This window comes from Mirounga angustirostris, unplaced genomic scaffold (assembly GCF_029215605.1).
Source record: "Mirounga angustirostris isolate CCGP_5_RB_7025 unplaced genomic scaffold, mMirAng1.0.hap1 SCAF_6, whole genome shotgun sequence".
Taxonomy (NCBI): domain Eukaryota; kingdom Metazoa; phylum Chordata; class Mammalia; order Carnivora; family Phocidae; genus Mirounga; species Mirounga angustirostris.
The window spans coordinates 40,471,859-40,498,593 of NW_026991714.1; the positions used below are offsets into that span (position 1 = coordinate 40,471,859).

The window sequence follows — 26,735 nt, forward strand, 5'->3', positions numbered from 1 at the left end:
GAAAATAAATGCTCCTTAAAAAGTTTTCAGACTATTTTGTGAGGAACTATTTCTAATTCGGTAGTCTTGAAATCAGTTAGAGAAGACACATGGATAACAATCTTCAGCATGACTTACCACATATACTGTTCCCTCTTATGAAGAACACACGAGCCAAACAAAAAAAAAATGATCCTGAGTTAGGAAACAGCTGCTGAATGTTTCCCCTCTCACTCCAGGAACGGACAGACAAAACAGGTGTATGTGTGGACTGCTAGCATACCCTAAAAGGGAACAACTGCTTTAGACATTTATTCGTACACTTCAATTGACCTTGCTCTAATGGACCAAAAGTCATGGTTCAAAGTCTATCTACAGTTTCAATTTCAAACACCAGCAGTAAAACCTTTAAGGTTAATACACAGCTATTTGTAGCTGTATTTAAAAGTAAGTTTCTAAGTCTTGCCCCCTCCTCTGCACCATATTTATTGTCATAATATGCCAGAATTGGGGTGCCTGGGTGGCTCAGTCATTAAGCGTCTGCCTTCGGCTCAGGTCATGATCCCAGGGTCCTGGGATCGAGCCCCGCATCGGGCTCCCTGCTCAGAGAAGTCTGCTTCTCCCTCTCCCATTCCCTCTGCTTGTATTCCTTCTCTCGCTATGTCTCTGTCAAATAAATAAATAAAATCTTGAAAAAGAAATATGCCAGTATTATTTTCTCTCATAAATAAAATCTTAAAAAAAAAAACATTGGTACAAATCAGAGCTAAACTACAGACTTCAAATTTCACTAGTTTCTCCATTAATGTCCTTTTTCTGTTCCAGATCCAATCTGGGATCTCATATTGCATTTAACTGTTAATTCTCCTGAACCTCTAAACTGTTGAGTCTCTTAGTCTTTACAGTTTCTTTTGTCTTTTGTGAACTTAGTCTTTGTGACCTTGACACTTCTGAAAAGTAATCGTCACTTATTTTATAGAATGATCCTCAATCTGGGTTTGTATAATGTTTTTCTCATGATAAGAAAGATAACCAGATTGCATTTTTGGCAGGAATAACACCACAGAAATGATATTGTATCCTTCTAACTGCATCATATCACCGAGTTCATGATGTCCATGTCCTACTACAGGTGATGCTAACTTCAATCATTGGGTTAATATGGTATCTCCACTGCCAAGTTACTATTTTTCCTTTGCAGCTAACAATTATCTTAGGAGAGATATTTTCAAACCATGCAAATACCCTGATTTTCCTCAAACTTCCATCCACTAGCATTACAGTTGGATTTTGTCTGTAATAATTACTACAGTGCTGTGTGTCCGATGATTTTCTACTTCTTGCTTTTCATTCATTCACTGGCCTTCTTCATTAAGAGTTGTCCCTTCTTCCATTTGTTTATTAGACTATATCCATTCAACATGGATACTTACTTTGTTCCATGCCTTAAAATCCAATACTACCATTATTCATTTTGTTGCTCAAATTGTCCAACTTTGGCCATTAGAAGCTCCTTCAAGTTGGTTCCTGTGTCCTTTCAACAAGCCCCTAAACTTTTTTGAGCATTTCCTTAATTTCAAGCACTGCAAGATGTTCCAGGCTCCCTGCTTCAGCTCTGGAGTCAACTATGTTTCAAAAAATATCCTCGGTCCTTTTAGCAAAGGATAGTGCTTAAAAACCAGTTTCACTGTCAAACCAACAATCTAGAGAGCCACCACTAATATTTGTCTTCTTACTAAACTCATTAGCTGGAAATCATTAGCGTCATCTTGGAGCATATTAGAGATGCAAATTCTTGGGCCCGACCCCAGACCTCCTTTAACCAGAATCTTTTGAGAGGCTGGTGCAGGCTATGTTTTAAGAGATTTGTCAAATGATTCTAAGGCTTCACTATAAAGTTTGAGAAATACTGCTTTGAAGAAGTTTTCCTTCACTGAAGACCCTATGTTTAATAAAAAAAGAAAACTTTAATAACTCATCTTGTATATAAATCATACTTTCACTGACACAACCAATAAAACTATAGGTGAATGCCTCATCTGTTCAGTCAATACTTCCCTATTCTTCACTATTTTCCTATAAAAATTTTTTTTGAAGTGGTTACAGTAGTTACAGATACCGTTATACTTTTATACAAAGAAGTTGTAAGTTCAGCCTCCAGGATCAATTCCTGCCTACATATATGACCTAACAACCATACACTGAAGCTGCAAAGATAAATCCCTTGCAGCACTGTCCTCTAAAGTCAGACTGCCTGCGCCTGAGCAGTTGTTGGTGAACTCATCTCTATGCCTTCGTTTTCTTAACCACAAAAAGGAATAACACTACCTAGAGAAAGAGGCACTGTGAGGGTTAAAGAGATAACGTGCTACACTTGCCACTATGAGGGCACAAAAGCAGCCCTCAAAAACTATTATTTGAACTACTAAATAACAGTGCCACTAGAGGTTTTATTTTTTGGAATGGGGAGAGCAAGTGGAAACTGTGCTAAAGGAAAGTTCTGCTGGTTCTTCACTAGTAGATCAGAATAAAGGCAGACCCAGACAGCTCTACTTATATAATTAAAACAAAACTCTCAGAAATTAACAAACCAATCTTTTAAATTTTTGACTTTTTGCAAAAAGGTTATTACATTTACATTATGTATACTTACAGTCAAGGGCTAAATGAGTACATTTAAAAAAAAATTTGATCTGTTGAAATTATGGGTGAATTTTCTTTCTATTTTGATTATCAAAATCATGGACCAACTCCTTTAGTGTTAGTAAAGAGCAAAGTAGCACAATTAGTATTTTTTTTAGGTTTTTTTGTTTTTGTTTTTAAGATTTTATTTATTTGACAGAGAGAAAGAGAGCGGAGAGCAGGAACACAAGCAAGGGGAGTGGGGAGGGAGAAGCAGGCCTCCCATGGAGCAGAGAGCCCAATGTGGGGCTTGATCCCAAGACGCTGGGATCATGACCTGAGCCGAAGGCAGACGCTTAACGACTGAGCCACCCAGGCGCCCCTAGCCCAATTAGTATTACAGTTCCCATCTATTGAGTCCTTAAACTGTCCCATTTAATACTCCAAATAACCCTATGACTCTCCACTTTGCAGATGAGAAAAAGAGCTCAGAACAATACAGCAGACTGCCCAAGTCACACAGTGACAGAACAGGAATTCAAACTCAGCTCTGACTCCAAACTCTATACTCATGACGAATGTTGAGGCCATCATCTTTATTCACAAAAAGCTTATTTGCTGTGCAAAACTTAAAGTATGGTCACTATGTGGACTTACGTCTTCTGGGACAAATAGTAGCCATAAGATGTAGAATACTAACAAAATTTTAACACAAATTCTTTTTTTTTTAAGATTTTATTTATTTATTTGACAGAGAGAGAGACAGTGAGAAGAAAGAACACAAGCAGGGGGAGTGGGAGAGAGAGAAGCAGGCTTCCGTGGAGCAGGGAGCCAGATGTGGGGCTCAATCCCAGGACCCTGGGATCATGACCTGAGCCGAAGGCTGATTCTCAACTGAGACACCCAGGCGCCCCTTAACACAATTAAATTCCATATACAAAATGAGAAACAGAAAGCAGATAAGGCCTCTCTGAGCAAACTTCCCTTCAGGAAATTTAAGTGGCACTTCAGAGGAACGTGGATTTCCATGGTATACAGTTTAAAATAACTTCTTAGGCAAAAACAAATTACATACAAGACAATACATTATTAAAATACCCCCAAATCGGGCGCCTGGGTGGCTCAGATGATTAAGCGCCTGCCTTCGGCTCACTCAGGTCATGATCCCAGGGTCCTAGGATCGAGTCCCACATCGGGCTCCCTGCTCTTTGGGAGCCTGCTTCTCCCTCTGCCTCTCTCTCTCTCTGTCTCTCGTGAATAAATAAATAAAATCTTAAAAAAAAAAAAAACCAAATCCTCAATATTATTAGCTAAATTTGTAAGTTACTCGGCTCTCAGGCGAGTATTTTCTCTATGCTGGTAAGGAAGATAAATGAAACAGAGCTTAAGTGAGTCACTCATCATTATGTGATGAACAAGCAGTAAAAGTGGTAATCAAGTTGTGGACTCTGCCTTCAACGTAATAAAAATTACTGAGGAGAGGCTCTCACTTGAAGTTTCCATAGCAAACGTCAGTCTTCAAACCGTTGTAATCCACACAGGTACTTCCAAGAACATTCTTAGTTCTTCTACCATGAAGTTCCTTTTTTCATTAAATGATTTTCCACTGGCCATATACAGGCTAATCATGTGCTTTAAAAAATGAAACTGATAAATATGGATAGATTCCATGGCCCTAATTCTTTTCCCTGCTCCCCACCACAGCCCTAATTCATTAAAAAAAATAGAGACAAGGATTTCTCATACAGATCCAAAATAAAATGTTCTAAAACCTAGAGACAAGTAAAACTGAAACAGAAGCAGTATGTAGAATTAGATTAAGATAACTCCTGTATCTATGTAGAAGGTCTAACAAGCACTACTGATAGAGTACTATACACTTTCTTGAAGGAAAAAGAGGTAAACTTTCACAACGGATATGAAATGCAACTGAGAAGATATATATAATGTGTAAACAAAGTAATAATTGTAGGGTCTTACCAAAACTTCAAACTTGGCCCTTTTTAGCACCATTAAGGCTAAAAAAGGTGGGGGGAGAGTACTATTTTATAAGGATAAAGATGACGAATAACGAGATCCTGTTAGGCACGCAGGTAAAGGAAGTAATCGCCACCTACACTGGCCGATTACCCGTTTGTATTTTGAGCCTTATAAGAATTCTGCTCCTCGTCTCAAAGTCCAAACCAAACATTTATTCCCACCTTAATCTGTTTAATGTTCATAGGATTTGATTTCTCTTCTTCTACTCCAAAACAAAAATATGCCCCCAAACTGTTCCGTTTAAGGTATTTTGCGATAGAGAGGTGGGGGTGGGGAGGAATCATTTTGGAAAAATCTTTCCAAAGAAGATATCTGAGCAAATATTAGCACATGGAAAAGTTGTATATATATTTTATCTACTTACAAATTCTAGCAGGGTCTTAAACCGTCAACTGTCAACATCAGGGGAGCCCCTCGGGTGTTCTTTCTGCCCCACGACGCCGGCTCTAGCCCTCCTCGGACGCGGCCGATCAGAATGTCGTCCCAGTCCCTGTCCACGTGACACGACCTCCGTGGGGAGGGGAGGAGCCCGCGGAATGCTGGGACTGGTAGTCGGCCCACCCCTCCTCCTTCCCAGTGCGCACCCCCCTCCCTCTACTCCCCACCCACCCGCCAGAGCCCGGGCGAGGGGCGTGGTGAGTTCGCGCAGCAGAACCGCCCGGGTCCAGTTTCCCTGCAGACCCACAGGAAGGTACGCACCCCTGCAAGACAACCACCAACTCTAGCACTTACAGATTTACAGCTGGAACCCGTGGAACCAACTCGGTGAGGGGCACTACCCAGTAATAGCAAGCCCCAGTCAGATGTGACTTGGAACTCAGCCTCTACTTTTACTACGTGTGTGTCCCCAAACGAGTTGCTTAATCCAAACCTGTTTGCTCGCGTCAAATGGGAACAAGGCTCTTACATACCTCATAAGGTTATTGTGAGTAAACGTGCTGATTAATGAACGTAAGGGTATCTGCTAAATGATAGTAGTAAATGATGAAGAAAAAATAGCTATTATTTTGATTAATTCTATAAATGTGAAAATTGAGAGAGGGCAAGGAATTTACCCTAGAACACATGATCGGTCATAGGCAATCAAGTCTAAAATTCCTGTTCCTGACCAACACCAACACAAAACAACACAGAAGAAATTCCTCTTAAAGCTCACTTTTCCTTTCCTCATTTTTTCCGTAACATTTCTGACCGATACACTATTTTACTTACTTTGATTTTTATCTGACTCCCATAGAATGTAAATTCCAAGGCAGGGACGGTTGTATTTTGGTCTATTCGTTCACTGCTATATCCTCAGCACCTAGAACAGGGTTTGTCTAGTACACAGCAGAAGCTCAAATATTTATTTGGTTAATGATTCTTCATGTAGTGGTGATTTTTGGTGCTTTCATCTTCTCATTTTTTCTGCAGAAATCACAGAATTTGGGAACACTCCTAGATGCTGCTTAGTAATTGACTGCAATTTCTAATTCAACAAAGAATAAGTGGAAGAATATTATATCCCATTCACTTTGTTGAATTTAACTCTTTTAAATTTCAGTATAACATTTCTAGCTAGACGCTTTCATTTGTATTAACAGTCTTTAAAATATTTTTCCTATCACTCATGAGAATGGGGAATAAATGGAGTTAGCTACTATTTCTTCACTTTCTCTTAATATTTTAATTATCTTTAACTTATTAATAACAAGGTTGCCTTTCTACTAAGATATAAAGTTCTTTCCCTACCTGACCAGAAATGTATGCACAAAGAATTGATAGATGCTTTCTCAGTAAATGCTTACCCTAAACAAACTCATGTACAAAAATTACATTATTTTAAAATAAAATGTTTCCTTTAGAATAGCTACTTTAGAAATCCATTGTTGTTGACACTGGATTTCTAGACCTAGGGATAACGGCTAGGTATATAAATTGATGCCAGTTATTTAATCAGAATTATAATTTTTTGTGTATATCTTTCCCCTAATAAATGGCAAATTCCCTAAGGGTAAAGAATACACATTAATTTAATCCATACATTTATCAAACATCTATGCTGTGGCAACACAGATGTTTGATAAATATATGAATTCCTTGTTATAATCATTTCTTCTCTTACCTGTCTTCTCTTGTGATCCACTGAATTCCTCTATATATCTCAAATTCCCGAACTAACATCCAGAGCTCATGCCCCTTCTTGGTATTGGTGACCCAGCAAGTCCCTTAGACTATTGGCTATGAATCTACTCCCTCTAATGTCACCTCTTTTGGGCCACCCTTGTAGTTTGGAAAACATCTACAGCAGAAAATCTGGTTTGACAAGAGTTTAGCTTTACCTCACAGTGACGAAAGTTATTTGTAAGGTTGCTAGGTGTGGGAGACAGGTATGGCAGAGCTAGGAATATGTATTCTTATTACCTAGACAAAAGAGGGAAAATCCTAAGCAAATATATGTGTTAAAGTTACCATGCGCCTCTGATTTTAAGATTCCTGATTTGTTTCTTTGGAAAGCCAAAGCCATTAGTTTCTTTCCTAAGCCTTTACAAGGATTTTGTATAACACAGTACTGATTATTCAGTAATATGAAGATCATCTAATCTGATTGTTCAGTAATATATAGAACCTCTTGTCCTTTCTTTTTTTAATAAGTCCCCAAACCTAAGTTTAAAAGTCTGTGTCCAAGTTTCTACATAGAAACTGTACTGGTGGGGCACGTGGGTGGCTCAGTCGTTAAGCGTCTGCCGTCTGCCTTCGGCTCAGGTCATGATCCCAGGGTCCTGGGATCGAGCCCCGCATCGGGCTCCCTGCTCGGTGGGAAGCCTGCTTCTCCCTCTCCCGCTCCCCCTGCTTGTGTTCCCTCTCTCACTGTGTCTCTCTCGGTCAAAAAAATAAAAAATCTTAAAAAAAACAAAACAAAACCAAAAAACTGTACTGGTAAATGTTTTAAAGAGGTACTTAAATATGCATTAATGTTCATAGTATGAACGTTGTATATTAATACTATAGTTTTATATCCTTTAAATAATTACATTATGAAACTTTTATTATGTTAATAATGAGCAATAGGCACCTTATAGAGAAATCATTATTTAAATAAAATCAAAGCCATATATTACCAAGTATCAATCTTTTCAGCATTTTATCAGAGAAGAATTAAGTCCCACAAATTTTCCAAACACTGTATCATTTAACCCAAACTGGCAAAGGAGAATACGCTTTTAATTTTCCCTTAAAGTGAAAGATTAAAAAAATAGTAGCATCTCCTTTGTCACTCTTCCTCCAGTTTCTTTGGCTATGTTGTATATTATAAACAAAACTAAACTCCTGACAGGCTAAAATCTGGGTGACTCTAAAGCATGTAATTGTGTCTGCGGCCAAATTTATGAACTATTAGTGAAAACATAAGACACCTGAAGATTTCATTAAATTGACATTTTTGCCCAGTTTAAGCAAATGAGTCGCAGAAAAACATTCTAAGATGATTTAAAATACCTGAAATAAACATCTTCAAAGTTTTCAGAATCATTCATTGTAGTTGGTTCCCCAAATTACAATTTCTTAAATCTACTCACTAAAATCAATTCTAGAAAGCCCTTCAAGAAGACAAGTGTGGGGGCACCTGGGTGGCTCAGTCCTTAAAGTGTCTGCCTTGGGCTCAGATCATGATCCCAGACTGCTGGGATCAAGCCCCATATAGGGCTCGCTGGTCAGCGGGAAGCCTGCTTCTCCCACTCCCACTCCCCCCGCTTGTGTTCCCTCTCTCGCTGTGTCTCTGTCAAAGAAATAAAATCTGAAAAAAAAAAAAAAAAAGACAAGTGTGTATATTTGAGGTAAATATTAATCTTTCTCCCAAATATTGACCTTCTCCATGTCTAAATTTGGCTAAATAACTGCAGGTTAGCCACATCTATAAATATGGTATAGAGAGGTGAAACAAATAGCTCTTACCATGTTTTCTTTTTTTGTTTTTTAAAGATTTTTATTTATTTATTCATTCATGAGAGACGGGGGGGGGGGTGCAGAGGGAGAAGCAGGCTCCCCAAGGAGCAGGAAGCCCAATGCGGGACTCGATTCCAGGACCCTGAGATCATGACTTGAGCCGAAGGCAGATGCTTAACCATCTGAGCCACCCAGGCGCCCTACCATGTTTTCTTATTCGGTAAACTGAAGGCAGGGAACCCTAAGTAAAATTCAGTAGATCAAATCATACCCAAAATCAAAATCAAAATAATGGATTACAAGTTAAAATTACACTGCTCTTATTTAATCAAAGTATTTGCTTATTTCTCAAAGTCCGTAACACAGCACTAGTAAGGTTTCTGAACAGTGAGAGTTTTTATACGAAAGCCAGGAATAAGACTGTTTGCATAAATTCTGCAAATGTAAATCCATCCGAGTGCGTGTCTGTAGATACGATTTTGCACTCTCAACAGGTGACTTAAAAATTAAAACTGGCTGCCTTCATAAGGACCTTAAAACTAAAAATTTTTCCAAGAAAAGATGGCACTTGCAGAAGTATCTTTAAACCATCACTCCTACTAGAAACACTTAGAAAGGCATGGCTGAGCTAGCGTAGATCAAAAAGGTTCCAGGAAAGCTGCGCAACAGCCTGGGGGCGAGGAAAGAAACTTCTCCAACCGACTTTCGCCCGGCCTTTCCAAGAGACTCGGAACCGGGGGCCAGCACCGGCGTCTCCTGCGTGCGGGCAACAGTTGCCACGAGCAGCTCGGCTTAGAAAAAACAATCTGCCCAGCCAATTGTCCCTTCTCCGTCGTCCCCTCCCTCCCTCCTTCCCCCAAGGCCAAGGACAGCGACGTCGTCCTCCCTCTTCTCCTCCTCTTTGGTGCCTTCAGCCAGGAGGCGGGAGTGACCCGCAACAGCTGACCCGGCAGAGGCACTGCCTCTCCCACAGCCCTCAGGACGCACCATGGGCCCAGAGGCGCGTTTGCAGCACAGCAGCGACGACGCAGGCGGCGGCCCCGGTGACTCTCAACTGCCTCCCTGACCGCCGCGACCACCGCCCAACACCCCGAAGAGCCGTCGCCAGCAACGGCAGGAGAATCTAAGGACCCCAAAACCACCTTCGCGATCGACTCAAGCTACGTCAACAACCATGGCGGGGGACGGGCGGCGGGCGGAGCCGCGGAGGGAAGGATGGGGGATGTACGTCACACCCCGAGCCCCCCTACGGGAAGGAAAGCGCCGGCTCGCCCCTCAAAATGGCGGCGGCAGTGACGCGCCTGCGTACGGAACTCCTTCGCCATCGCGCCACGGCCGGCGGGAAGTGAGGTTCTCAGAAGAGCCACCAGAAGTGTACGGCGACTTCAAGCCCCGAGTGGCCAAAGAAAAGTCCCCGGCGAGAAGACGAGTCCCGCTAGAAGAGTTCCGGCCTGATTCTGCGAAAGAGGAAGTGAGGGAAAGCGCCTACTACCTTCGGTCTCGGCAGCGGAGGCAGCCGCGACTCCCGGGAGCCGAGGAGATGAACACACGAAGGACTACCCGCCTGCAGCAGCAGCAGCAGCAGCAGCAGCAATCACACCAGCCCCTGCTCCAGCCGTCTCCGGTTACGACCAGGAGAGGGTTACGGGACTCTCATTCCTCTGAAGGTGAGGCCGCCGGAGGTAACAGTCTCCGCGGTGAGCCGGGGAACGAGCGCAGCGCGCGGGCGGGCGTGCGTCCCCGCGCAGCTCATCCCCGCCTAGCTCATCCCCGCCCGGGCTCGGGTGGCTCCGCGGCGTGGATGGACTGGCGCCCCGAGGCGGGAGGGCTGGAAAGGCGGTCGGGCGGAGCGACCTGAGCGGGGAGCTCTGCGCATCCCTGGGCATCGACCCAAGGGGCTCCGAATCGCCTCTTTCTGCAGGCCTTCACGGGGAGGGGGTGGCGAGTTGGGGGGGTGGCGGGACAGGGAAACACTTCAGGCTCGGTTTCACTTCGGTTCCCTCTGTCCTGCGGATGTTGCTACCAAAGCCACTTCCATTTCCTCTAACTCTCGGAGGCCAGAAGACCCCGGCTGAGAGTTATGGTTCCGATGTAACCTTCCAGTCCTTTTACATCGCCACCCAGGTCGGGGGAGAGGGAGGGGAAATTTGGTGAGTGGGCGTTTCGAGAGAGAGCTTCGTTGGTGAGTTGACTGGAGACCCCACCCAAATACTTACACTGAGGTGGGGTAAGGCAGTTATCCTGAGCTTGAGGATCCCTAATGCCTGATAAACTCGAGCTCTTTCTCAAGTATGGTGGTCTCTGTAAAACTTCGCCCGCCACGTTGGGGCCCCTCCATGTGATCTCATTGGTTAAGTAGCTCGACAAAACGAGATTCTTAATTAGTTTTCCACTAAATGGGCCGAGAGGATATTGGCAAAGCGAGTGTATAGTTTTAGGTACGTCACAGGTGAAGCAACTCCCTTAAGCCATCCTCTCCCACCCTCCTCCTCCTCCCCCATCTAACACGGAGTCACAGGTGAAGTTTCGTGTTAGCCGCATGTAAGGCACCTATGAGCTAAAAATCCGGGGGTTTTAATCACAATGGAATTACACAGTTAGTGGTAGCCCATTGATAGGTATGAAGAGGTGGATTTTCAGCTCAGAGCAGAGTAATAGGCAACGCTTGTACCTGCTGACACATGAAGTGCTGACACATTTGAAGATGCGTTGATTTTGAAAACTATGTTAAAGAGATATAAGTTGCTGTAGGCTGTAGCTACTCAAGACAGTTTAGCCCACTTAGTTTTTTTTTTTTTAATTCTTATGTTAATCCCCATACATTACATCATTAGTTTTAGATGTAGTGTTCCATGATTCACTGTTTGTGCATAACACCCAGTGCTCCATGCAGAACGTGCCCTCCTCAATACCCACCACCAGGCTAACCCATCCTCCCACTCCCCTCCCCTCTAGAACCCTGTTTGTTTTTCAGAGTCCATCCTCTCTCATGGTTCGTCTACCCCTCCGATTTCCCCCCCTTCATTCTTCCCCTCCTGCTATCTTCTTCTTCTTTTTTTTCTTTCCTTTTTTTTAATTCTTATGTTAATCCCCATACATTACATCATTAGTTTTAGATGTAGTGTTCCATGATTCATTGTTTGTGCATAACACCCAGTGCTCCATGCAGAACGTGCCCTCCTCAATACCCACCACCAGGCTAACCCATCCTCCCACCCCCCTCCCCTCTAGAACCCTCAGTTTGCTTTTCAGAGTCCATCGTCTCTCATGGTTCCTCTACCCCTCCGATTTCCCCCCCTTCATTCTTCCGCTCCTGCTACCTTCTTCTTCTTTTTTTTTTTTCTTAACATATATTGCATTATTTGTTTCAGAGGTACAGATCTGAGATTCAATAGTCTTGCACAATTCACAGCGCTCACCAGAGCACATACCCTCCCCAGTGTCTATCACCCAGTCACCCCATCCCTCCCACCCCACCCCCCACTCCAGCAACCCTCAGTTTGTTTCCTGCGATTAAGAATTCCTCATATCGGGCACCTGGGTGGCTCAGTTGGTTAAGCGACTGCCTTCGGCTCAGGTCATGATCCTGGAGTCCCGGGATCGAGTCCCACATCGGGCTCACTGCTCAGCGGGGGTCTGTTTCTCCCTCTGACCCTCTTCCCTCTCGTGCTCTCTGTCTCTCATTCTCTCTCTCTCAAATAAATAAATAAAATCTTAAAAAAAAAAAAATTCCTCATATCAGTGAGGTCATATGATACATGTCTTTCTCTGTTTGGTTTATTTCGCTCAACATAATACCCTCCAGTTCCATCCACGTCGTTGCAAATGGCAAGAGCTCATTCCTTTTGATGGCTGCATAATATTCCATTGTATATATATACCACATCTTCTTTATCCATTCATCTGTCGATAGCCCACTTAGTTTTATCTCTTTTAAGATTAGAAACTTCCTGAAGATAAAGATCCCATCATCTTTGTGAAGTTAGTTATCTCCTTCTATATCTGAAGATCTCTTTGCACATGGTAGGCAATAAATAGGTTACATTGTATTGACTCTGCCACAGAGCCTAGTGCAGTTATATAACTAACTTTTTTTTAATACATAAAGGATTTATTTCTATTTTAGTAAATCTATAAGGTTCTAAACATTTTTCACACTTTTGCTTTCTTCCACATCATTTCTGAAACTCTGGCCCATCTTTTAAATTTCTAAATTAATATACTTTTATTGTAAAGCATCAAAGGTGAGTAGTTTATTTTTTATATTGCCTTGAGTAGTTATACCCAAATTCCTAAGTTTTGGTAGATCTAATTACACATTTCTAAAGAAATGAATTACTTGCGTTTCTGCTTGTATATTGCTGTTAAGGTGCATAATCTGTACCCACGTCATATATTCTGAATTTTGACAAAAGTCATGTCTGTTCTTTAGAGGATGAACCAGCTTCACAAACTGTTTTGAGCCAAACAGTCCCAAAGAAAACTATCCAGAGAACACAAGAAACTCCAGGTAAGAAAAGTGATTGTTTTTTGCCTTATCTGCCAACTTTTTTTTTTATCACGCATAATAGCTTGTTCATCAAGGGTCCCAAATCATAACTTACTCAGAGGTTCAGTGAATGTTCTGTGTAGATTGTTTATTGGATTAAGCCATATAGGCATATGTCAAGAAAAGATGGGATGGATACTTCAGTAACTACTAATTACCTGCCACTTTGTGTATGGTCATTCATTCACATAACTCTGCAGGATGGATGTACCCATTTTATAGGTGAGGAAACTGGAGCTCAGAGAAGCTAAGACTCTTCCCTATGATTACATGATATATGATGGAACCAAAATTCATACCCAGGTTTGTCTTCTCCAAAGCCTTTTCATTTTCCCCAAGCACCTCATTGTCACTCTCCTGTGTAATAATTAGATACTCAGTGAAGTTCGTTAAGTGTGGTGTGCATGATTATATCACACTACTTTCCGTTTAAAATGGATTAAGTGGCAGGCACCTGGCTGGCTCAGCAGTAAAGCATGGGACTCTTGATCTCAGGGTCATGAATTCAAGCCCCATTTTGGGCATGGTGCCTACTTAAAAAAAATAAACAAAATAAAATAAAATGAATTAAGTAGTCTGGATAGTAAAATCATGACATGATATGGTCAGTGTTTCATCAAATCTAAAATGTCATCAGTTGTAAGATCTACCATCATTGTTTTATGTACCACCTAGAAAGAAGAAATGCTGCCAATTAAACTGTAATATATGCCATAGATGGTATGATGCATCCCAATTTCAGAGATGTTAAAGTGTAGAAATATTTGTATCTTAGTATCAATGTAACATAGAAGTAGGCTACATTGATAGTCTACTTGAGTTTTAAAAACCGTTTAAACTATTTTGAAAAGCAGGGGAAAGGATTTAGTTCAGTTATTAATGCTTAGTATCCTTTAGTTTTTAGTTCCATTTATTTTCAGTTTGCTTTTTTTGATATTAGGAAAGTCCCACAACCGTAAATAATGGTAACTATGAAACTGACCATCCCTGACTTTTTTTTTTTTTAAACTCATATCTTGACTTGTTTCCTTATCCATTGCTTCTGATAAGATTATGCTTTGGGGTGCCTGGATGTCTCAGTCATTTAAGCGTCAGACTCTTGATTTCAGCTCAGGTCATGATCTCAGGGCCCTGGGATCGAGCCCCACATTGGGCTCGCTGCTCAACGCAGAGTCTGCTTGAGACTCTCTCTCTCTGCTCCTCTTCCTGTGCATGCACGTGCGCACACACTCTCTCTTCCTCTCTCTCAAATAAATCTTAAAAAAAAAAAGATTATGCTTTATAATTTGACTTATTCTGTTCTCTATTTAGAATAAAGTTCAAGTTTAGTTCCAGATAAACACACCCTTTATATTTAATGCCTATATTACTGTGTTAAGATTATAAACTCTCTTCGGGGCGCCTGGGTGGCTCAGTCCTTAAGTGTCTGCCTTTGGCTCAGGTCATGATCCCAGGGTCCTAGGATCGAGCCCCTCATCAGGCTCCGTGCTCAGCGGGAAGCCTGCATCTCCCTCTCCCACACCCCCTGCTTGTGTTCCTGCTGTCGCTCTCTCTCTCACTGTCAAATTAATTAATTAATTAATTTTTTAAAAAGATTATAAACTCTCTTAGAAAAATACTTTGAGGGGCACCTGGGTGGCTCAGTCAAGCGTCCAACTCTTGGTTTCACCTTGGGTCATGATCTCTTGGGTGATAAGATCGAGCCCCAAATAGGGTTCCCTGCTCAGTGGGGAGTCTGCTTAAAGCTTCTCTTCTTCTGTCCCTTCCCTCACTTGCATGCATGGTCTCTCTCTCTCAGATAAATAAATCTTTAAAAAATAAAGACCTAAACCAAGGGGCCACCTTCTAAAACAACCTAGTAAAGACAACTACATCATTTGTCATCCTGTTTTTGTAAGTCATGTTAAACGTTGATTAGCTTAGAAGAGGGATACAGTTTGAACTCTTCTTATTGTTCGAAGTTCCAGAATTTAATTATTTTCACATTAAAATAGCCATTGGGTTGTTCTTTCAGTTCAGTCCATGTATACTTATATGATTGTTCTGTGATCAGATTCATTCTTTTCTGGAAATCATGAAGCTAGTTTACAATATGAAATTATATTATATTAGAGGAGAATTTCATTTATTTTTCCTGTAGTTAAATAGATATTTTTGTTCTAATAGTTGTGGTTCCTAGCTAAATAATCATAGATAATTATTTTTTAATGCCTACTATTTTGTCACAAACATTTGATTCTTTGGCTGCTGAACATTTGATTCTTTGGAGCATTCATTCATTCTCCAGATATTTATCGAGCACCTACTTTATGCCAGTCCCCATGCTAGATGCCGGGGGTGCAGTGGTGAGTAAAAAGCAGGCAAGGGACAAGAAAAAAAAAAAATAAAAAAAAAAAAAGCAGGCAAGGGACAAAGATTGCTACAAAAGAAGGGTACTTGCTATTTTATTCTCTAATACCTCTCTTTGGTACTCTTTCTACTTCAAGTATCTTATATAAGGTTATGTACATCATAGAGCATACAGGAAATGCTTCTTAAAAGATGGGACTGAAATAGTAATTGATGTCTATAGATTAAGTTGAGCTTTAGGTTTTAACTAAATCTGAAAAGGGTGGGAATGCAGAAGAGGAAAAGAAGGAAGTTGTAATGATAGGATTATGAACATGTACAAGATTTATTTTTAAAGGTAATTCTTTAAGTTTTAAATACCTGATGTGTGAAGTACTAGCAACTAAGGTAGATATTTCCTAAAATCTTAGAGCTGAAAGATTTAGGGAAGTCATCTACTCAAAGTTTCTATCAGTGCAGGTATCCCTTTGTCAACATCCATTCATATAGTGCCTGATCATTTTCACTGAAATGGAAATCATTCCCTCACTATCTGTTCTGTTTTGGAGACAACAATAATTTATTTGTTTATTGTTTACTTGTTTATTTGTTCATTTCATATTTTTTTAAATGTTTTCCTATATTAGTGGTGAGTGAAGATCCTGTAATCAGCCTGTGTAGACCCCCTCTAAGAAGTCCAAGATCTGGTAAGAGATTGTTTTGTCTCTTGGTTTAACTGTTTTATAAATACAGTTTTATTTTTAAAGAGGTTAGCACATGTATTCATATGGTTCAGAATTTAAAAGTTATCGTAAGTATACAATGAAAAGTCTCCCTGCCCTCTCTGTCCTTTACGCAGTCTCCTCATCAGAGGCAACCAATGTTTTCAGTTTCTTAGATATTTTTTTAGAGATATTTTATGGAGATACAAGGAAATTCATGTATAAATATTTTCCTCCCTTCTTAACACAAATGTTAGCCCAATAAACACTCTTTTCTGCACCTTCCTACTGTCTGTTTTTATTTCTATTTAATATATTAATACATCTTTCCATATACATATATAAAGGGCTTCTTCATTTTTTTTAAGAGGCTGTTCTTATATGTTGCTATGATTCTTTTTGTTAGCATGATGATTTTAAACTAGGATCAGGGACTTTTTATTGTTCCCAGCATAATGCTACTAAAAAAACCAAGACTGAGGCTTTAATAGCTCAGGGCTATAAAATTTTTCTGCCTCATTTATATTTCCTTTTGACTAAAACCTCTAAAAAATGTTGCCCTTAAGTTGATTTCATGACTATAAAAGAAAACTAGTAAAGTCATTCCAAGCAGTCTACTCCTGCTTCATTCTCAGAGTTTATTAGGGGTGCTTTCTCATGGAAACTAAAAAAGAACCTTATTTATCTTCACATTAGGTTTCTACTCCTCAGTCCTTTTCTTTAAGAAAGAATTAGGATGGGTTTTTTTGATGGATGGATAACTGTTATTTTAAGTATTATAATGATAAAGATCTGTTAAGGTTTTGATGATGAACTTGTGGTAAAGAACCATATGATGCATTTCCTTTTAAGCTCTAACCATTTTCTTGCTATCTCTCTTGCAGATTCGGCATACAAAACAAATGGAAATACTAAAATGAATGAATTAGGTTTGTTTATCTCTAATTCTTATAGGTTCTTCTTGAGGGTTTTGATTATCAGAATACAGGAATATACACATTTAGTCATGGGCTTGAGACTATTACTTTGTTCATTATCTCAGCTTATGGGACACTGTCCCTATGGCCATGATCTTTCTTAATCGCCCTGGTTTTTATTCTATCTGAAATTATGTCTTTTGTCATATTATTTAAATTTGTATATGAATGTGTAATAACAAATACATTTTAATTTTTATTAATTAGACTTCGTTAAATTCACACTGCTGAGAGAAAAGGGGATCTCAACTTACACGTTCACATTTTTTCTTGATTTAGAAAGTAAATTCTAGATGTTTTTCATAGTAAGTTCAGTGTCCTTTGCCATGTTTGTTGAATTGGTTTAAATGCTTTCCAGTGTTTGCCTTGGTGTAGGACATGAGATACCAAGAATGAACCTACATTGATTGTGGTTGGACTTAGTTTTAAGTTACAATATTTTTCTAAATTTAGAGATGAGTCAAAAGGAAGGAAGCTTCCCTTTTTTTTTTTTTTTTAATGTTGCAACTTCTTTGAAATTCATCTTTCACTTAAGTTCAGGCTGATTTCTTAGAGACTTCAGGAATTAGTGTCTGGGTACTGAAAATGTTCCTTGCAGTATGCAACTCATCATGTGTACTCATACCCACCAGAGTTTCTCAAGTGTTCTATTTAAAAACTTAAAAAAAAAAATGTTTTTAAGTTACAGTCTCTTAATTGGAAGAGAAGTTGGAGCTAAAATAATCCAGTACTTTTACTTCCTATTGTAGATTTAGAAATTATTTTTATAAGTACTTTATAATAAGAACTAACTTTTTAAAAACTGCTTTCCTGTTTAAAGAAAAATTTCTACAGGATTAATAGAGAATGGCATCCTCTCATTCTTTTTTATAGTAATGTTAGTACCTTCTTAGAGTATTAAAAGTGGCTATTCATGGAGCTTGAGTATTATTGATATCCCCAAACTATTCTTTACACTCTCCTTCCTGCAACCCCATTCTAACTCTTCTCAAAAGCATGATTGGCATTAAATAATCTGACAGGTACCGCTCTTAAAGGTGTCTATATGGGGAGTCGGCCTCTGAGTAAAATCTGACCCACAATCCTGTTTTTATACAGCCTATGAGCTAAGAAAAGAGACCTCATGTGGCTGGCAAAGTCTCAAATATTTACTATTTGGCCCTGTATAGAAAAAGTTTACCAATCCCTGGTTTATACCAGTGGCAGGAATAAAGACCACAAATTACTCAAAGTGACATTTGTTTGTTCTAAGAGTAAATTCAGAGAGTTAAATACTTGCCTGGATGTAGATTTATTGTAGCACTCTATATTAGCCTGTATGGACAGCACAAGAAGACAGGAGGCAAAATGACTCCTATATTCTGTCTAGTCTTCTCTTTGAGAAAGCACCAGCATCTCATTTACGAAATCTTCCTATCTTTGTCCCCAGACAAGAGCACAAAATAAGCAGTTTTATTTCCTTGAATATCCTTCACTTCTCACACCAGCACTCAATAAGTCTCTCGGAATAGAGACTCTATAATAAAGATATACCTGGAACTTTGTATTTTCCTTAAACTCTGTAACCAGGCAAAAGAAAGTGATACAATTAGTGGTTGGTTTCCACCAGGAAAGATGGTTGTAAGTTATCTATTCTTACAACAAACAAGTTCCTAGGACTTCTGAAAGTACCTTTTCCTAATTGGTTGAGATTATTGGAAAAGCAGTACCTCCTTCACAGCTCCTTTAATTACTGCCATTTGGCTACTAAATGCCACAGCTTTTATAATTATTTTTTCCTCTTGGACCCACTTTATTTGGAATCAGGGTGGGGAGGGCTCTAGGCTCGCTGGACTTAAAGACTAGAATCAAATCTTTAAAAGTGTTCAAAAATAGATAAAATCCATGAAATAGTGAATACTTCAAAAATAATGGTATAAAAAATAAATGGGGAGCTCCCTTATATAAGTTGATTAAAAAAATAATTCTTAAATTCTCCCCCAGGCTCATTAGACAATACATACATAAACAAGACAAAAGAAACTGAATTTTAGGCAACCTTTATATGAGGGATTGATTATTAGGTGAATTGGCTCTGAACAAATTGACCTGGAGTTTAAAAAGTATGCGGAAATAAATTAGGATCAAAAAGAGAGGGATAACTACACTATTCATTTTTTTTTTACTGGTAGCTCAATGAAGGAATATATAGATTCTAAAATCAATTCAGCCTTAAATTTTGCTATACCAAGTAATATTTAAATTATATAAAACATAATGCTCATATAAATGTGACTTTAGCAAAGCTGCTGTTGTAAATGAGTTACCCTTAGAAGTTGTTGTTTGTTGGAACCTCAGAAGAATTTAGCCCCTCTGTCTTTTCTTCATCAATTTATTCAAAAAATTATTGAGATTTCTGGTTTCCCTTCCATTCCACATGTAAGAAGCTTGGAAGTCACCACACCAACCTAACAACAAATAAACACAACTGAAAAATCAAAAGCTCTTTTTGGATCTGTGAGAAAGGAGAGAACACAGGGCAAACCCCTGCCTCCCAGAATAGAGAGACAAATACAGGATATCATGGCTTCTCAAGAGCTGACTCAAAAGTGGAGATTTCTGCAGGTACCAGTTCTGGGGTAGAAAAACCTGAGCTGTAACTGATGAATTGCAGGAGACTCCATGTGGAGAAGTCTGAGAGTGAAAAATGCCAAGGAGACCCAGTCTCATGGGGCCCTCACTATACTGTGAGATTTACCTACAGGAGCTCAACCAAATCCCCATAGTATATATCAGAGAAAAATCCCGTCATGCGTTGGCAGGGAGGGGGGGGAAGGAATCATTTTGAAATATGTCAGAGCACTCTGTTCTTAACAAGGCCTGCCTTCAGGGCAATCTAGTTAACCAGAGCCTGACCTACTGGAGTATTCTCAGAGCCCAGCTGAGCTAGGGGAAGGAAATACCCTACTCTGGGCCACTCTAGACATCCTGTGCCACCTAAGGAGGAAAGAAAAACATTGAGAACCATGGGCACCTGGGTGGCTCAGATGGTTAAGCATCTGCCTTTGGCTCAGGTCATGATCTCAGGGTCCTGGGATCGAGTCCCGCATCGGGCTCCCTGCTCCTTGGGAGCCTGTTTCTCCCTCTGCCTTTCTCTCTCGCTCTGTCTCTCATGAATAAAAAAAAAAGAAAAACATTGAGAACCAAAGTTCACAGTTCAGAGGCATAAAGTCACTGAAAAACTAAGAATTATAGGACTATGGAGCCCTTTCCCTCCCCCCAGACCTCATCACCACATTACTAAAGGCCTGTTTACAGCAGTTCTTTTACCTAGTACATCATGTTCAGCCATCAGGACATAATCTTGAGATTAAGATTTGGTATCAAGACATACCAGAAGGTGGGGTTCCTGATTTCAGCTCAGTCCATAATCTCAGGGTCGTGAGATGGAGGAGCCCTGTGTCAGGCTCTGCACTGGGCATGGAGCCTGCTTAAGATTCTCTCTCTCCCTCTTCCCCTCACGTGTGTGTGTGCACGCATTTGTTGTCTCTCTCTCAAAAGAAAAAGACATACCAAAAGGCAAAAAACAATTTGAAGAGACAGCCAACATCAGAACCAGATATGGCAGGAATGTTGGAGTTACAAGACCAGAAATTTAAAACAACTATGATTAATATGCTAGAGATTCTAACGGATAAAGTAGACAGCATGCACAAACAGATGGACAATGTAAACAGAAATAAAGAAATCCTAAGAATCAGTAAGAAATGCTAGAGATTAAAAATAAAAACAAAAAGAAACACTCTAATAGAAATGAAGCCTGCCTTTGATGGACATACTAGATTGGACTGTGCTAGAGGGCGTATCAATAGAATTCTCAAATGATAATGTGATGTGATAGAGGTGTTAACTAACGCTGTGGTGGTGGTAATGCAATATATAAATGTATCAAGTCAGCATGTTGTATGCAAACTTACACAATGTTATGTGTCAGTTATAACTTAATTTTAAAAACTAGAATTCTCAACCAAAAAGCAGAAGAAACAAGGACTAAAAAAAACCATCCAAGGACTATACAGCTATAAAATGTGTAACACACATAATCAGAGTGCCAAAAGAAGAAAAAAGGAACAAGAAATATTTGAAACAATAATGATTAAGAATTTCCCCAAGTTAATGTCAGACACCAAATCACAGATTCAGGAAGCTCAGAGAACACCAAGCAGAATAAATGCCAAAAAAAATACACGTGGGTGTTTATCATTTTCAAACTATAGAAAATCAAAGATAAAACCTGAAAGAAGCTAGAGGAAGAAAACACCTGACCTATAAAGGAACAAAGATAAGAATGACATCCAACTTTTCTTCAGAAACCATACAGGCAAGAAGAGAGTGGAGTGAATGATTTTAAGTGTTGAGATAAAAAAAAAAAAATGACCAAGCTAGAATTCTGTACCTTGCAAAATTATCTTTCAAAGGTAAAGCCTTTAGCCAGGCTAACCAAGGAAAAAAGAAAAAAGAGAAACTAAGAAAAAAACGACACAAATTACTATAGATAGAAGCAGAGGAAATACTTCCCAACTCATTCTGTGAAGCCAGCATTCCCCTAACACCAAAACCAGACAAATACAAGAAAACAAAACTACAGATCAATATCTCATGAACATAGATGAAACAGTCTTCCACAAAATACCAGCAAAATGAATCCAAACTACAAAAAGAATTAGGGGCACCTGGCTGGCACAGTCAGTAGAGCATGGGACTCTTGATCTAGGGATTGTGAATTCGAGCTCCACATTGGGTGTAAAGATTACTTAAAAAATTTTTTAAACCTTAAAAAAAGACACACTAGAACCAAGTAGGATTTGTCCCAGGTATGCAAGGCTGGCTGGTTCAACATTTGAAAATCTATCACATCAACTAACTAAAATAGAAAAGTCACATGATCATGTTGATAGATGCAGAAAAAGCATGTGACAGAATCCACCACCCATTCATGATAAAGACTCTATCAGTAAACTAGGAATAGAGGGGATCTTTCTCAACTTTATAAGACTACAAAAAATCTTAACAGCTAACCTCATAATGGTGAGAAACTGGAAGCTTTTGCTAAAAATAAGCTATCAAAGTATGAAAAGACATAAAGGAACCTAAATGCATATTTAGGCAGAGATGGCCCTGCTCACCATTCCTTATCAACATTGTGCTGGAAGTTCTAGCTAATGCCGTAAGACAAAAGGAAACAAAAGGTATACAGGTTGGGAAGAAAAAATAAAACTGTTCACTGGTAACATGATCATCAGTGTAGAAATCTAAAAGAATGGACAAAAAATAGGAACTAATAAGCAATTATAGCAAGGTTACAGGATGCAAGTTTAATATACCAAAGCTAATCACTATTGTACATACCAGCAATGAACAAGAGAAATTTGAAATAAAAAACAATACAATTTACAATAGCATCCCTTCCCCAAATGAAATACTTAGGTATAAATTTAAGAAGTTTTATACAAAATCTGTATGAGAAAAACTACAAAACTGATGAATAAAATCAAAGAATTTACTTAAAAAAAGGAGGGAGATTCCACATTTATGGATAGGACGACTCAGTGTTGTCAAGGTGTCAGTTCTTTTCAACTTAATATATAGATTCAGTGCATTCCCAGTGAAAATCCCAACAACTTACTTTGCGGATATTGAAAAAATGATTAAGTTTATGTAGAGAGTTGAAAGATCCAGAATAGCCAGCACAGTCTTAAAAGAATGAAGGAGGAGGGCTCAACCTCCAGTAATCGAGACAGTGTGGTATTGGTAAAACAGTAGACAAATAGATCAATAGAATAGAATAGAGAACCCATAAATAGACCCACGTGTAGTCAGCTAATCTTTGACAGAGGAGTGAAGGCAATAGAATAGAGGCAAAGAGAGTCTTTATTAGAGTGCTGGAACAACTGGATCTATAGGTAAAAAAATGAATGTAGACACAGACCTTAAACTCTTTGCAAAAATTAAAATGTATCACAGACTTAAATATAAATTTTTTAAAAACTAGCAAACAACTGGAAGATACCAGGAGAAAACCTAGAGGACTTTGGATGTGGTGATGCCTCTTTAGATATAAACCAAAAACCCAACCCATGGAAGAATTGGTAAGCTGAACTTCACTGAAGTTAAAAACTTCTGCTCTGCAAAAGATAATGACAAGAGAGTAACACAAGCCACAGACTGAGAGCAAATACTTGCAAATGACACATCTAATAAAGGACAGTTATCCAAAATATACAAAGAACTCTTAAAACTCAACAATAAGAAAACAACCCGATTGAAAAATGAGCCAAAGACTTAACATTGACACCTCAACAACAGATACACAGATGGCAAATAAGCATATGAAAAGATGGTCTACATTGAATGTCATCAGGGAAATGCAGTTTAAAACAAGATACCACTACATACCTATTAGAATAGCCAAAATCCAGAAGACTGGCAGCACCAAATGCTAACAAGAATGTGGAGCAAGAGGAAGTCATTCATTGTTAGTGGGCAGGTAAAATGGTACACTTTGAAGACAGTTGGATAGTTTCTTACAAAACTAACCACATTCTTACTATATGATCCAGCAGTTACACTCCTTGATATTTACCCAAAGGAGTTGAAAACTTAACGTTTACCAAAAAAAAACCCGCACACACATTAATAGCAGCTTTATTCATAATTGCCAAAACTTGGAAGCAACCAACATGTCTTTCAATAGGTGAATGGATAAATAAACTGGCACATCCAGACAACGGAGTATTATTCAGTGCTAAAAAGAAACGAGCTATCAAGCCATGAAAAGACATGCAGGAACCTATATGACACTGGAAAAGGCAAACCTATTAAGACAGTAAAAAGATTAGTGGTCATCAAGGATTTGGTGGTGGTGGTGGTGGTGGTAGGGGAAAGATGAATAGGATAGAGCACAGAGGATTTTTTAGGGCATAAAAATACTCTGATACCATAATGATGGGTACATGTCATTATACATTTGTCTAAACCCACAGAATATGCAACACCAAGAGTGAATTGTAAATTAGGGTCTTTGGGTGATGTGTAAATATAGATCCATCAATGACACCACTTTTCAACAAATAGAACACTGGTGGGAGATGTTGATAATGGAGGAGGCTATGCCATGTGTAGGACAGGGACCATATAGGAAATCTATCTGCCTTCCCCTCAATTTTGCTGTGAATTTAAACTGCTCTTTAAAAAGAATTAATTAAAAAAGTAATTATGCCATTATAAATGAGACTGATGCAGTGGTAGATGGGTAGTAGCCTAGAAATCAAAAGAGCTTGTGCGGGGACGCCTGGGTGGCTCAGTCGGTTAAGCGGCTGCCTTCGGCCCAGGTCATGATCCCAGGGTCCTGGGATCGAGTCCCACATCGGGCTCCTTGCTCAGCAGGGAACCTGCTTCTCCCTCTCTCTCCCTCTCCTTGTGCTCTCTCTGTCAAATAAATAAAATCTTTAAAAAAAAAAAAAAAAGAGCTTGTGTTCAGGTCCTTTTTTCATCATTTGTTCAGACACCCTTAGAAAAGTCACTATCAATGAGCCTTACCTAGGAGAGTATTTCCTTATGACGTTATAGGAATCAGATTGCAGACATGAAGGTTTTTTTTTTAAAACTAGCAGCATGCAAATATCAAGGGCTTAACTATTATTAAGATAACGACTTAAGGCGTAACCATTGATGTTTTTTTTTTTTTAAAGATTTTATTTATTCATTTGACACAGAGATACAGAGAGAGAGCATGAGCGGGGGAGAGGCAGAGGGAGAAGCAGGCTCCCCGCTGAGTCAGGAGCCCCATGTGGGGCTCAATCCCAGGACCCCTGGGATCATGACATGAGCTGAAGGCAGACGTTTAACCATCTGAGCCACCCAGGCACCCTGTAACCATTGATTCTTAAGAAAACATCTTTTGTTTGTGTGCTATGAGATTAGTTATATGAATAAAGAATGTAAACTGCTGTACAAAAGACAAGTAAAATAATAGTTACATGCTTAGAAAACTCCAAAAGGGGAATGATATCTTTTTGTATGAATGGAAATATTTATGAAAAAATTTTAAGAGAATAGCACTAAGGCAAGTTTGACTTTCCATTTTTCTGCTTGGAAAAGAAAATTGAAAAGACAGTCTCCCTAAAGATCCTAGATTAAAATGCAATATAATATACCAGATTCTAGCTTTTTAAGAGTACATAGTATGTGTAGTTACGGTTAGTTTTTTTCTTATACCAAAAATACTGGCAAAAATATTTCACATGTTGATTTACACTTGCCACTCTTGTAGTAGGAGTAGTTTGACTAGTGTTATATTAATATAATTAAACTGATTTGAAGAAAAGATTCCCAAATTCACCATATAATGTGTTGGCACTTGCCTTCCACAGTGGTTTTCCCTTTTGAAAAGCAAATAGGGATTAAAATCATTAGAAGGAAAAGCTAAAAAGAAACAGATTTCAGCTTTGTGAGCAGTCTGGTTCATGCTACCTCTCAAATGATCATTCAGCAATGTTTTAGCCCAATTATGCAATGCCACATTTGGGTTTATCTCCCTTTAATAAAAATCTTTCAGAATAGCCCTACATTTAAAATTTGTTTGATACATTTTCTCATTTATCTTTGTCCAAATTCTCTGGCTCTGAGAAATAGTGGTGTTCATGAACTTGCTGGAGCTAGACAGTTTCTTTCCCTCTTTCTTTCTTTTTGGATGTATCAGTGCAATAAAAAGAACTGGTTCATCAGTTCTGCCAGGATGGTGGGTTTCTTAAGAGAGTGTAGGGAATCTGGCAAATAGGAGAACGAGAATACAGTTAACCTTTATAGGGACTGGAATATTTGTCAACGGAGAATTTAATGTTTTCTGCAAATGGTACATTTTAGAGTACAAATGGACCTGCGGCTGAAGGAAAAATAAACTCTTCCTGATTCTAGTTTGTATCAGACTTATTTCTGAAATAACCTAGAGGGATATAATATATATATATATTTAAGATTTAATAGAAAAAAAAGCTTAGTTGGTCTGTCTCTATGTTCACTTTCCTAAATTATACGCTCTTGTTTATTCCTGAGCTTTAGCTTCTGATACTATGTATGACATGTCTGCTTTTCTTTTCTAGAAGCCACCAGTGTCCAACAGAAGGTCAATTTTTCTGAAGGAGGTATTTTCTTTTAAAATATTCTAAGTCTTTTTTTTCCCCATTAACATGAGGTGCAGTTTTGACAGGTATTTGAGAGCAGAAAATCGTGTATTTTTCTTCACAAAAAAAGAAAAAAATCCATGCTTATCTGATTGGCCAGTAAAATAGGATAGTGTGAGCGATGATAGTCTTTATATGCATTTTAAGCATCTTTTTTCTGAGTTAATAATTTTAAGCAAAGTTAATAAAAGGTTCTGGCATATGCTGGCCTATGACTATGGTATTAAAATAATCATTTTTTCAAAATCAGTCTGTGAATAGTACAGTAAAATTTAATCCATTTTAGAACCCACCATAATCTAAGGTTACCTGCATACTGAAATGTTTGTTATGGGTGTATGTGTACATCCCCCTTTCAGAAACACAGATGGAC

At 39.1% G+C, this 26,735-nt stretch overlaps 2 protein-coding genes across 3 annotated transcripts in view; one reads left to right on the forward strand and one right to left on the reverse strand.

The window, feature by feature from the left end:
- LOC123845689 (torsin-1A-interacting protein 2-like) overlaps window positions 1-10,194 on the reverse strand; it is a 44,291-nt gene extending 34,097 nt beyond the window's left edge. The window contains exon 1 of the mRNA XM_064594179.1: window positions 10,058-10,194. The gene's annotated coding sequence lies outside the window, so the exon portion shown is untranslated. The remainder of the gene's footprint in view (window positions 1-10,057) is intronic.
- TOR1AIP1 (torsin 1A interacting protein 1) overlaps window positions 9,359-26,735 on the forward strand; it is a 35,824-nt gene continuing 18,447 nt past the window's right edge. The window contains exons 1-5 of one of the 2 annotated variants that reach the window (XM_045877232.3): window positions 9,359-10,232; window positions 12,998-13,075; window positions 16,090-16,149; window positions 17,049-17,093; window positions 26,282-26,323. In XM_045877232.3, coding sequence (XP_045733188.1) covers window positions 9,740-10,232; window positions 12,998-13,075; window positions 16,090-16,149; window positions 17,049-17,093; window positions 26,282-26,323 — 718 coding nt within the window. In that variant the 5' untranslated portion in view covers window positions 9,359-9,739. The remainder of the gene's footprint in view (window positions 10,233-12,997; window positions 13,076-16,089; window positions 16,150-17,048; window positions 17,094-26,281; window positions 26,324-26,735) is intronic. The other variant, XM_045877231.3, reaches the window with a different exon arrangement.